This window comes from Loxodonta africana, chromosome 3 (genome assembly GCF_030014295.1).
Source record: "Loxodonta africana isolate mLoxAfr1 chromosome 3, mLoxAfr1.hap2, whole genome shotgun sequence".
NCBI classification, from domain to species: domain Eukaryota; kingdom Metazoa; phylum Chordata; class Mammalia; order Proboscidea; family Elephantidae; genus Loxodonta; species Loxodonta africana.
The window spans coordinates 193,195,143-193,207,784 of NC_087344.1; the positions used below are offsets into that span (position 1 = coordinate 193,195,143).

The following is a 12,642-nucleotide window of genomic DNA, read 5'->3' on the forward strand; positions in this document are numbered from 1 at the left end:
TTCTTGATATATGGTTCTGTTCTCTGGTAGCCACATAATCTTGAGTATCAAGGATCCACCTCATTTGGGTCACTTTCCAACATGCCTTCTTAAATCTGTGGCAGGATTACCTATCCTGCCTATTTCCCTATCTGCCTGCAATGCAGCCTGCATGGTGCCAGAAATTCTTAGGAAAATACAAGTGTAATTAACTCATATAGCATCAGGCAGGAGCTTGACTCTGGGCTCTGCTCTGGAACTTACTAGATGTATGATCCTGGTAAGTTCTTTAACCTTTCTCTTCTTTGATGTCTTCTATAAAATATAACTTCAGAGTTTTGTGTTGCTGACTAAACAAGAGTGTTAATGTAAAGAACTTTGTACAATAATCAGATTATAGTAATCTCCATATATATATATTTTATTTGTAATATGCTCAGCAAAAGACGGTGCCAATGGTTCATGTGCTCTGCTGCTGATCAAAAGGTTGGAGGTTTGAACCCACACAGAGGCACCTTGGAAGAAAGGTCTGATGATTTGCTTCCTAAAAATCAGCCATTGGCAACCACGTAGAGCACATTTCTACTCTGACACACATAGGGTAACTATGAGTCAGAGTTGATTAGACGGCAGCTGGTTACTGGTAAGAAAAGTGATAGTGGCGTTTAGAGGGACAGGTTGCTCTACGTGGAAGATCAGAAAGGGCTTCATGTCTGAAAGCACTTGAACTTGTCCCTAAAGGGTGGATGTGCTGAGTGAGGAGAAAGGACATTCTGAGAGAGCAACATAACTAAAGACTTGATAGCAAGACATTATAGGCCTATTTCAGAGTGTGGTGAATTGTCCAGACAGATTGGAAATCTCCCACCAATGATGCTGAAAAGTTAGATTGGGTCAAGACTCCTTTGTTGAGGACAGGCAGTGGTCTGAATACCTTGCTTTAGACTTGGTCCTTTTGGAAGTGGGAGTTAGGACACAGAAAACCTTTGAACAGAGAATAGAGTAGCATCTGAGAAATGATTTAGGAAAATTGATCCAGCAGCAAAGAAGATGATGAGTTTCAGCAGAAAGACACCAGAGGCTAGGAGATCAGTGAGAAATCCATTGCTGTCATCCAAAAGAAAAGAAAAGCAGGCCTGAATTTGGATAGTAGTGACAGAAACTGAAGAAAATGAAAAATAAAAGAGATTTTGCAAAGGTAGGATCCACATGATTTATCAGTGAATTAGAAGTAGGTCAAGACTAGAGAGAGAGGGAAGAATTTACATCAAAAGGATTTCTTTTTTTTAGAAAAAAATCCATAATTTTCCATACTCTCAGGAAATACATTCTCTACAAAAACTTGTACACCAATGCTCACTGAAGCACTTTCTTCAATAGCCAAAGTTGGAAATAACTGAAATATTCATTAACAGATGAATGGATAAACAAAATGTGGTTTACAAATACGATGGACTATTACTCAGCCACAAAGAGAAATGAAGTCCTGATGCAGCCCACAACATGGATGAACCTTCAAAACACCATTTCAAGTGAAATAAGTTTCACAAAAGGACAAATACTTATGATCTCACTTATATTAAATAAGCAAATATTTATATAGAAACCAAAGATTATTAGTGGTTACTGCAGATGGGAGAGAGGAGGAAAGGGTGAGTTTTTGGTTAAAGGGAATTGAGTTTATGTTATTGTGAGGGAATAATATGGAAAAGGCTGGTGATAATGGTTGCACATGAAGAATGTAATCAGTGTCCTTAAATTATAAATGTAGAAACTACTGAATTGGCAAATGTTTTGTTATACATAGTTTCACTACAATAAAAAGAAGGAATAATATTAAAAAAAAAAAAAAAAGGAATTGGTCTCTGTTTGTCTGGAGCAACAGAGGAAGGAGAGCCAGGAATAGGAGAAGAAAATGATTGTGTGGCAAATTGCTTCCACGAACAATTGCCTCGTTTGCCAGGAGACCAGAAGAACTGGATGGTGCCTGGCTACCATTGCTGGACATTTTGATCAAAGATTTTGTAGAATAATCCTGATCAAAAAGGGGAAAATGTAGAACAGAATTTCAAGTTTTCATGGAATCCAGATTTTCTGGAGCCATGGAGGCTGAATGAACCCCTGAAATTATTGCCCTGAGAATCTTTAAGCCTTAAGCCAAAAATATCCCCTGAAGTCTTCTTAAAACCAAACAGTGACTTAGATTAACTAGTAAAAAATGTCTGCCTTGAGCATTGTGCTCTTTTAAGATCTATCTATATGGGATCAAATTGACAACAGCAGCTCAAAAGATTAGATAGGAAATTTAGGGGGCAGTGACTTTATGTTAATGAAGGAGGAACAACTCAGAAAAGGAGGGTGAGAATGGTTTCACAACTTGAATGTAATCAATGTCACTAAATTGTATATGCAGAAACTGTTGAGCTGGTGTATGTTCTGCTGTGTATATTCTCAACAAAAACAAAAATAAAATAAATTATAAAGAAGAAATACTTTATTATAGAATCAGGAAAAAAAATATGTAGAACCTAACAAATAACAAAATAAAGACTTGGCACTCCTCTGCAATGACTAGTTACACACAAAATAAGCCCAGAGCCCCCTCTCCTCCAACTCTTTGAACCCCTTATGTCTCCCAAGCTTGAAATTTTTTAGGTCCTGCAATAAATGCAATGAGGGCATGCGCACACACACATACACGTGCGCACACACACATACACGTGCACACACACACACCCACCCCAACACTACCATTTTCCCTCCCTCTACCCTTGCTTGTCCCCATGATCCTCAATACTTTCCACCACACTAGTCTTTTCTATTATCCATGAAGAACTGTTTATCAGTTGCCAAAGTGGGAATTGGTGAAGACAACATAGTCATAGCCGGCACGGTGGCTTCGACCCTGTGGGTCCACATATTGCTGCATACGTGAGGTACAGAATGACACTTGTTCTGGAGTTAGGGCCTGAAAAGCATAAAAAAAAAAATAGCGACCCTATAGGACATGAAAAGCATAGAAAGAGAGAAATACATACTGAAGTTATAGGGATTCAAAGAAAGCTGGTTCCTTGAGCTTGCCCAAATGCCCTAAATTCAGGGGATGGAGCTTTGGAAGGAAAAACCAGCCTGTTCCCATCACACACTTCTCTCATAAGTTTATGGTTTCTAATGAAGAAGACCAACTCAGCTGTTTTCCAAAGAATCCAATCTGACTTCGACCACACTATTAATTCCATTCCCTAAATTTGGTTTATTAAATAAAAGATAATACCTTAAAAACTGAGTTGAAGTCTTTGGATTAAGTTCCATAGTCAACAGACAACCCCTGTAGGTTTTAGAGCTGGGTCAAGACAAATGAAGTAGGGACCAAAGAAAATGATATCTCATACAAGAGGAGGTCTAAGAAAAAAATAAAATAAGGGTCTATGGCAGGCATCCAGGCCTGAGATGACCAAAATCCAGATTGTGACAAGAGCATGATGAGAATGGAAGCAACCAAAATCTGACCTGCTTCATGTCCTCTTTGGTAATATAATCCTTTCCCTCTGCCAGGGCACGGAAGGCACTCTCTATATCGTCACTGGACTTGATGTTCTCTGACTCCTTGTCGATCAAGAATGAAGTATATTCTTCCAATGTGATATAGCCCTTTCTGTGGGAGAAATGGATCAGGAGCTCTGCCCTCTCAAGACTCAGAGAGGAAAGCAGGCCCCTTTCTTCATCCTACGCAGTGTCTCAAAGACAGAGGGAAACCAGATTCTCCACGTGCCTCTTCTAACTAAGTACTCAGAGGCTATGGCCAAGTTCTTCGTTTTGATCCCCCTCTTCACTCTTCTTATAGTGAAATAAATGCTGTTTGCTTCTTAAGTTCCAGGCTCTGTTTCATATGGGTCAGTCAGCCTGACTCTTTTCATAGAGCTTTGGAATTTCCCTTCAGTACTTTAAATAATTTCTAGTCTTCTCTGGTCCTTGGTGTTAGAAAGTATTAGTCCCTAAAAGGAACTTGAATCCTCTATGTCCCAACCGCACCATGACAACACATACCAACCCCCACCTATGTTTCTTAGGACTTCAAATACATGTTCCCTCCTCCGAACCAGCTGAAATTCATAGATCAAACACAAACCATAGATTGAACAAACTGCAAAACTGATGCCTGAGTTGGAGTTAGGACCATTGCCTTCTCGGCTAATTCTGAAAGGGCATCAAGGGCTGCCCAATTCATTTATGGTAGTCTATATGAGTCAGAGTTGACTTGATGGCAATTGGGTTTTGTGTGTGTGTGTGTGTATTCTTATTATAAATGTGTTTGTTTCAGGATGTTTGGATCATTTTTTAGCATCTGTGCTTGTCCTTCCAAGCCCCAGTGGCTGCCATGGTCTGGCCCTTGGTCACCCTCCTACCTCCCTGGGTCAGCGTCACTCAGAAACTTCTGAAACATGGGCTCAGGTTCATCCTCCTCCACCATAGGCAAGTAGAAATCGAGTCCTCTTAGGCAGGACCGGAACTCCTTGTAAGTCAAACGCCCTGTCAAATTTTCGTCAACGTGTCTAAAGAAGAAGGACATTGCATCAATATCAGTAGAGAACCAGATGAGAGCAGAAAAGAACCATTCTTGTTGGACCAGCTGGGGCTTTATTAACACTTTACAAGGTTGCCTGAGAACTGAACAGAGAGGCTGCGTGTGTCTCTACGTTTCTAACATAATGGGTGGAGGGAGAAGCATAATGCTTTGAACGTGGAAGAAATGCATTTTCTAAAATCCAGAAATCTCATAGGCATATTAAAAGCCATGACTGAAGCTAATTAACATATCTGGATATTCATTCAAGGCCTATTAGGTCTCACTGAGGAAGAAGAATATTATTTGGATAATCATTATTAAATGTCTGGAAAATACAGAACCAAATCTACTATGAAGTTATACTCACTTAAAGATTCTGCTAAACTCCTTTAGCCTCTCCTCACTCACACCTATTGTGTCCCTAAAAGAAAAAAAAAAATTATTCAATGAAATAAAATGTAAAAGATTTGCAGAAAACATGGCATGTAAAAAGGAAAAGGAATTTTAGTGGACATTATGGAAGATCAGGGGTTGGCAGAATCTGGTGCACCATCTGTTTTTGTACCATCCATGAGCTAAGAATGGTTTTTACATTTTTAAATGATTGAAAATAGTCACAAAGTAACATTTTGTAAAACATGAAAAGTATGTGAAATTCAAATTTTAGTATCCATAGATAAAGCTGTATTGGAACATGGCCATGCTCATTCATTTACTTGTTATTTATGGCTGCTTTTGCAATAGTACATCAATCTCTTGCCAGCCTCTTGGTGTTAAGTTGCTAATACCTATCCTCAACCTTCTGCAGCCCTCAGTACCTGGCTTGGATCTGTTGTTCCAGGTTGTGTTGCATCCGCATACCAAGCTCGTAAAGCTGGTCCCACTGCTGGGCCAGTCCAATGGTGCTGTATTTCATGTCGAGGATCAGTGCTTCCTCCATTTTGTCTCCCAGGTCCTCAATCTTGGTCAGCTGACGTTTCATGGCTTGGATCTCCTTCTGCTTCCTCTAGATAAGAACAGAGGAAGGAAAGAGACAGTCACCCAGGGCACCAACTCCAAAACCCGGGGTAGGAGGAGAAAAAAGAAACTGATGATTTGGAGTTTCCCCTAATTGCTTCATTTCAATTATTTTTAGGAATCTTCTAATCTTCAGTGAAAATGAACTATTCAGTAAAAACACTTCACTTCTGTAGTTCTCATTTATAAAACAGGGGCTAGATAAAATGACCTTTAAGATATCTGGAATTTTGTAATTATATAAATCTAAGGTTTGATAGTTATATACTGCAGATAAAGAAGAGTAGAATTTTCAGGATCCATGTGTCATCAGCTCCTAGTGATCTATATTGTGAATTACCTGCACTATTAATTATGGATGAACTCTCAGGCCCACTTAAGTGCCTGCTGTTCATTCCTGGGCCTCGTGCATCAGACTGGGCAGATGTCCACAGCCTGCTCCCTGTCATCCAGGGATATTATATGCCAAATTTCTTCATCTAGCCCATGTTTTCTCAATGAGGAATTGTTGTCCCCAAGGAGAAGAGGTGATTTGGTTTGGGGAGGAGGGAGGTAAAAAATCTTAGATCTTACAATGGCTTGTGGCCCACCAAAGATCAACCTTACCTGACAAAATTTCATTCTTTTGTTTTTAATTTATTGTATATATGGGGGAAATTAAATTTAATTAATTAAAATTTTATCCTGGGGATGAAATCATAGAAATAAGGTTGAGAAACACTGTTTAGCATATTGCTTCACCCAGTTCTTAAAAGATGTTCTAATATTCAACACATTAAATGGTCACAGAAATTTGCCAGTGTTCCAGGTTGTAGGCTAGGAGTTTTGCATGGGTTCCCTTATTTAATCCCTACTGAAACCCAGCAATGGAAGCACAAATTAAAGTTTAGAGATATAAGTAAACTGAGGTCCATATCCAAGAAGTGGTAGCATATGGTTAGACAACAAATTAATGGCAAAGTTGGGACCAGAATTTTAAACTCTTGACTTTCAACCAGAGAGTTTACCTAACAGTATCAAGAGAGTTGTCTCTGAGTTGTTTTTCTTACATTCTTTTTGTAATTCTGGCTACATCCTCAGATAATTAACAAACATCACTTACTTTATTTGCTTCCAATTGGGACTCCAGAGTTCCTGTTTCTTGGAGCAAAGATCTAGTTAAGAACCAGAGGAAAACATTACTCATAATATCAGATGTCCATATTTCACACAGACATACCGACTCAAAGCCCATACACTTCTCTACTTCCACTTCTCTCAAGTTATAAGTTCATGTGAATTTTCGTGGTCTCTGTTATGCATTGAATTGTGTTCTACAAAAAGATATGTTGACAGAGAACCCCTGAGGGAGCAGGAGAGCAGTGGGATGTAGACCCCAAATTCTCATAAGACCAGACTTAATGGTCTGACTGAGAGTAGAGGGACCCTGGTGGTCATGACCCCCAGAACTTCTGTTGGCCCAGGACAGGAACCATTCCCAAAGCCAACTCTTCAGACATGGATTGGGTTGGTCAATGGGTTGGAGAGGGATGCTGGTGAGGAGTGAGCTTCTTGGATTAGGTGGACACTTGAGACTATGTTGGCATTGCCTGCCTGGAGGGGAGATGAGAGGGTGGAGGGGGTTAGAAGCTGCCAAAATGGACACAAAAAGAGAGAGTGGGCTGTCTCATTAGGGGGAGAGTAATTGGGAGTGTGTAGCAAGGTGTATATGGGTTTTTGTGTGAGAGACTGACTTGATTTGTAAACTTTCATATAAAGAACAATAAAAATTAAAAAAAAAGATATGTTGAAGCCCTAAACCCTGTACCTGTGAATGTGATTTTTTGGGGGAAATATGGTCTTTCTTTGAAGATATTATCAGTTAAACTATACCAGAATAAGGTGGGTTCCAGTCCTATTCCCTTCTGAGGGGTATCTTATAAAAGGGGAGAGCAGACTTGGAGAGACAGACATAGAGAACGGACACAGGAGGAAGTCAGAGGCCATTTGATGATGGAAGCAGATGAATCTATAAGCAGCCTAAGAATGCCAAGGATTCCCTGTAGCCACTCGAAATTAGGAGGAGGCATGGAGCAGTTCCTTTCTCAAAGTCGTCAGAAGGGATCGACATGGTCAATACCTTGATTTGAGTTTTTAGCCTCCAGAACTGTGAGAAAATATAAATTGTTGTTCTCTAAAGCCACACACTTTGTGGTATTGTATTGTGGCATCCGTAAGTAACTAAAACAGTCCCAAACCTTCTGTCTACTGGCAACCTTGTCAGATTGAAGAGAAGGGAATTAGGCCTGCCCTCTCGCTCTCTGTCTAGGGGAGGGCTCCCACACCTCCCTCCTAGTTCTTATCCTCAAACATAACCCGGACCTAATGGAGACAAGACTGCACCTTGCTGGGTGTAGAGCCAGAATGATATATTCTGTGTTTCTCCTTCTCACCCCATATTTTTATTTAGGCACTATTAGATTGTGACAGGATAAAGATATCTCAGTACAAAAAAAAAAAAGTACAAAGCCCTCCCTAAAAAATTCCTCCAGAATAAGACATAGCAAAATGGACATAATACAATTAAAAAATGGGCAAAAGATACTAACAGACACTTCACTAAAGAAGACACTCAGGTAGGTAAAAGATACATGAGGAAATGCTCACGATCATTAGCCATTATAGAAATGCAAATAAAAATTACAATGAGATTCCATCTCCAACAAGGCTGGCATTAATCCAAAAAACACAAAACAATAAACGTTGGAGAGTCTGTGGAGAGACTGGAACACTTATACACTGCTGGTGGGAATGGTACAACCACTTTGGAAATTGATTTGGTGCTTCCTTAAAAAGCTAGAACTACCATACGATCCAGCAATCCCACTCCTTGGAATATATCCTGGAGAAATAAGAGCCTTTACGTGAACAGATATGTGCACACCCATGTTCACTGCAGCAGTGTTTAAAATAGCAAAAAGATGGAAGCAACCAAGGTGCCCAATGGATGAATGGATAAATAAATTATGGTATATTCACACAATGGAATACTACGCATTGATAAAGAACAATGAGGAATCTGTGAAACATTTCATAACATGCAAGAATCTGGAAGGCATTATGCTGAGTGAAATTAGTTGCTAAAGGACAAATATTGTATAAGACCACTATTATAAGAACTAGAGAAGTAGTTTAAACAGAGAAGAAAATATTCTTTGATGGTTACGGGAGGGAGGAGTATTCACTAATTAGTAGATAAGAACTACTTTAGGTGATGGGAAAGACAACACACAATCGAGGTGAGGACAGCACAACTGGACTAAACCGTGAGCAGAGAAGTTTCCTGAATAAACTGAAAGCTTCAAAGGGCAGTGTAGCAGGGGCGGGGGTTTAGGGACCATGGTTTCAGGGGACATATAAGTCAATTGGCAAAATAAAATCTATTAAGAAAACATTCTGCATCCCACTTTGGAGAGTGACGTCTGGGGTCTTAAATGCTAGCAAGCGGCCATCTAAGATGCATCAGTTGGTCTCAACCCACCTGGACCAAAGGAGAATGAAAAACACCAAGGACACAAGGTAATTACAAGCCCAAGAGAGAGGGCCACATAAACCAAAGACTACATCATCCTGAGACCAGAAGAACTAGATGTTGCCTGGCTTCAAGCAACGACTGTCCTGACAGGGAACACAACAGAGAACCCCTGAGGGAGCAGGAGAGCAGTGGGATGCAGACCCCAAATTCTCATAAAAAGACCAGACTTAATGGTCTGACTGAGACTGGAAGGACCTCGGTGGTCATGGTCCCCAGACCTTCTGTTGGCCCAGGACAGGAACCATTCCCAAAGCCAACTCTTCAGACAGGGATTGGACAGGACAATGGGTTGGAGAGGGATGCTGGCGAGGGATGAGCTTCTTGGATCAGGTGGACACTTGAGACTATTTTGGTATTTCCTGCCTGGAGGGGAGATGAGAGGGTAGAAGGGGTTAGAAGCTGGCAGAATGGACACGAAAAGAGAGAGTGGAGGAAAGGAGTGGGTTGTCTCATTAGGGGGAGAGCAATTGAGAGTATGTAGCAAGATGTATATAAGTTTTTGTGTGAGAGGCTGACTTGATTTGTAAAGTTTCACTTAAAGCACAATAAAAATTAAAAAAAAACCCTCTCTTTTTAAACCAAACAATAGTTTAATTAGTAAAAAAAAAAAAAGTCTGCTTTAAGCATTGTGCTGTTTTAAATAACAATCTATATGAAATCAAATTGACAACGGCACCTCAAAAGATTAGATAAGAACTTAGGGGACACTGAGTTTATGTTAATAGGGGAGGAACACTGGGTGAGAATGATTGCACAAGTTAATGTAATCAGTGTTACTGAACTATACATGTAGAAATTGTTGAAATGGTGTATGTTCCACTGTGTATACTCTCAACAACAAAAATAAAAAGAAATTATTAAAATGGGAAAAAATATGGACATAACATAAAATACTGACCCATCCAGAAAATAAGCCCTGGTCGTGGAGTTCCAAAACAGGAATCAGAAGAGAGAAAAAGAAAATCATCTGTTAGCATGAATTACTTCAAAGATCTTATTTCCTCAGATTTATGAACAGTCTTAATCCCTTTTAGGCATACAATATGAGCCTGTCCCATCCACTGTTCCCAAAGCCTTTCCCACTTGGAGAAAGAAGCTCAGAGCCTTCTGTGAAGCTCCTTGCTTTAGGACAAAGAGCACAAGGGTTACCTCAGGATATGTCAGTGCTGGGCCCACCCTGCAGGGGATCCTATGACAAAGGGACCGAAGCCAGAGGCAAAGAAGGATGAGCTGTGCTTCCTTTGCTTTCTGTCATATTTTCTTTAGCCATTAACACAGGATTGCCTTTTGTTTATGGTCTGATTTACCCTTGTCAATAGGTATGCAGGAATAGTAAATATCATGGATTGTCTAAATCACCATTTTAACCCTCAAAACTCCACAAGTCTGATCCCCCTACTGGATACAGTGTCCCAACCCTGTCCATTTATTCTAATGCATTGCACCTGCTAAGTCTCTTTTCTTCCAGATCATTTACCCCCAGAAGATGTGACAAATATTACCTTCACATATAGAACATTTTGCATTTAATAAAATCAACTAGCATATATTATCTCCCTTGATTCTCATTACAGTTTTAGTAGGTAGGCAGCATAATAGCTTCATATTAGGTGTTCACTGTAGGCTCTGCTTCTGGTTATGCCAGTAAATGGTTATGTGACCTTGAACAAGTCAATTTATCTATTTGAACATCTTTCCTCATTTGGAAACAGAGGCAATAAAATCTCTGCTGTCCACTTTTCAAGGTTGTTCTGAAAGTTGAGTGAGGTAATGGATACGGAAGTACTTTGTAAAGTACAAAAAGGCATGCAAACATAAGGAACTGTTAATAGTTTTAGACTGTAATTACAGGAAGAAAGGCAGGAATATTCAGGAAAAATACAGAAAGATAGACAATGAGTAGCAGATTGAAATTCCCGTTTCTTGATTTTTGCCAAGGATTGATTTAGAAAACAGTCAATTCCAACCATAAGACAGATACAGCACATAGTAATTTCAGGACAGCATAAATGCAATAGAAGTCTTTCTTCACCCCTCAGGCATGTGTTCAGAAACACATGTGAATTGGGTGTGCAGCATAGGGATCATGGGCTGGGGGGTAGCACAGCACACCTGGTCTCCATGATCCATTGCAGGAAGGTGCTGGCATTCTGTTCAAACTCCTGGCACATGTCAAAGTTCTTGACCTGTCTTTCTTCCTCCTTTTGCAGCTCCTGCTCCCGTTCCTAAAACAGCAAACCACAGATAGCGGGGCCCCATTCGAAGGCCATCCTTTGGAGTAAAATAACTGGTTCCTAGCATCAGCTGGGAAACCCTGGTGGTGTAGTGGTTAAGTGTTATGGCTGCTAACCAAAGGGTTGGCAAATCGAATCCACAAGGCACTCCTTGGAAACTCTATGGGGCAGTTCTACTCTGTCCCATAGGGTTGCCATGAGTTGTAATCAACTCAATGGCAATGGGTAATGGTAATAGGTAAACATCAGCTGAAATCCTCCCTCTTCCAAATCTCACCTGTTTTTATAGGCAGGAGAATTTCTACTCATATTTTTTCCTATCCCACCTCTTCTCACCTCCAAAATGTGAAGAAACCCCACATTATTTCTCGTTAATTCTTGAAGGAGACTCTAAGACCAAGCCCAGTAACAGGTACCTCACTCATCAAGGCAGATTTTACCTCTTCTCAGATTTTTTTGTGGGTAAAACTTCATTTAAGTGAACATAAGATCAACCTTAAAGGAAGAAACAAAGGAGTTGCCGTCTAAAGATAGTGTTAGGATTGAATCGTGTGCCCCAAAATATGTGTTGTAAATCCTAACCCCTACACCTGTGGTTATAATCCCATTTAGGAATGGGATTTCTTTGTTATGTTAATGAGGTAGTGTTAGGGTAAGGTATGTTTTAAATCAATCTCCTTTTGAGATATAAAAGAGCAAGATTAAACAAGCAGAGAAGCAAGCAGGCGCCACACTATGTAAAGATCACTAAGGAACAAGGATATTTCCCCAAGGCTGACACAGAAAGAAAGTTTTCCCCTGGAGCCGGCATCCTGAATTCAGGCTTCTAGCCCCCTAAACTGTGAGAAAATAAATTTCTGTTTGTTAATGCCACCCATTTGTTGTATTTATGTTATAGCAGCACTAGATAACTAAGACAGATAGTGATATTATGGCAGGGGTTTCCTTTGTTGAAATTTTCTATTCTTACCATAGTTTCTATTGTCAACATTGTTATATAAAAAAAAAAAAATTTTTTTTTGTTATAGACAGATAAAAATTAAAAATAAACACACAAAAAGTCACCCTTAGAGGTGTAAATAAAATAGGAAATTGTTGTTAGTTACCATCAAATTGATTCCTACTCATGGCAACCCTATCTGTGCAGAGCAGAATTGAAGCATAATGTTTTCAAGGCTGTGACCTTTTGGAAGCAGATCACCAGGCCTGTCTTCTGAGGCACCTCTGAGTGGGTTCGAACTGCTAACATTTTGGCTAGTAGTCGAGTGCTT

The 12,642-nt window shown here is 39.9% G+C and overlaps 1 protein-coding gene across 1 annotated transcript in view; it reads right to left on the reverse strand.

The window, feature by feature from the left end:
- Window positions 1-2,049: 2,049 nt before the first annotated feature.
- Window positions 2,050-12,642, reverse strand: part of SPTA1 (spectrin alpha, erythrocytic 1) — a 107,545-nt gene continuing 96,952 nt past the window's right edge. Inside the window, exons 45-52 of the mRNA XM_064282773.1 lie at window positions 11,250-11,362; window positions 10,036-10,053; window positions 6,666-6,717; window positions 5,365-5,552; window positions 4,914-4,967; window positions 4,386-4,532; window positions 3,490-3,634; window positions 2,050-2,947 (exon numbers count right to left, since the gene is read on the reverse strand). Coding sequence (XP_064138843.1) covers window positions 2,822-2,947; window positions 3,490-3,634; window positions 4,386-4,532; window positions 4,914-4,967; window positions 5,365-5,552; window positions 6,666-6,717; window positions 10,036-10,053; window positions 11,250-11,362 — 843 coding nt within the window. The 3' untranslated portion in view covers window positions 2,050-2,821. The remainder of the gene's footprint in view (window positions 2,948-3,489; window positions 3,635-4,385; window positions 4,533-4,913; window positions 4,968-5,364; window positions 5,553-6,665; window positions 6,718-10,035; window positions 10,054-11,249; window positions 11,363-12,642) is intronic.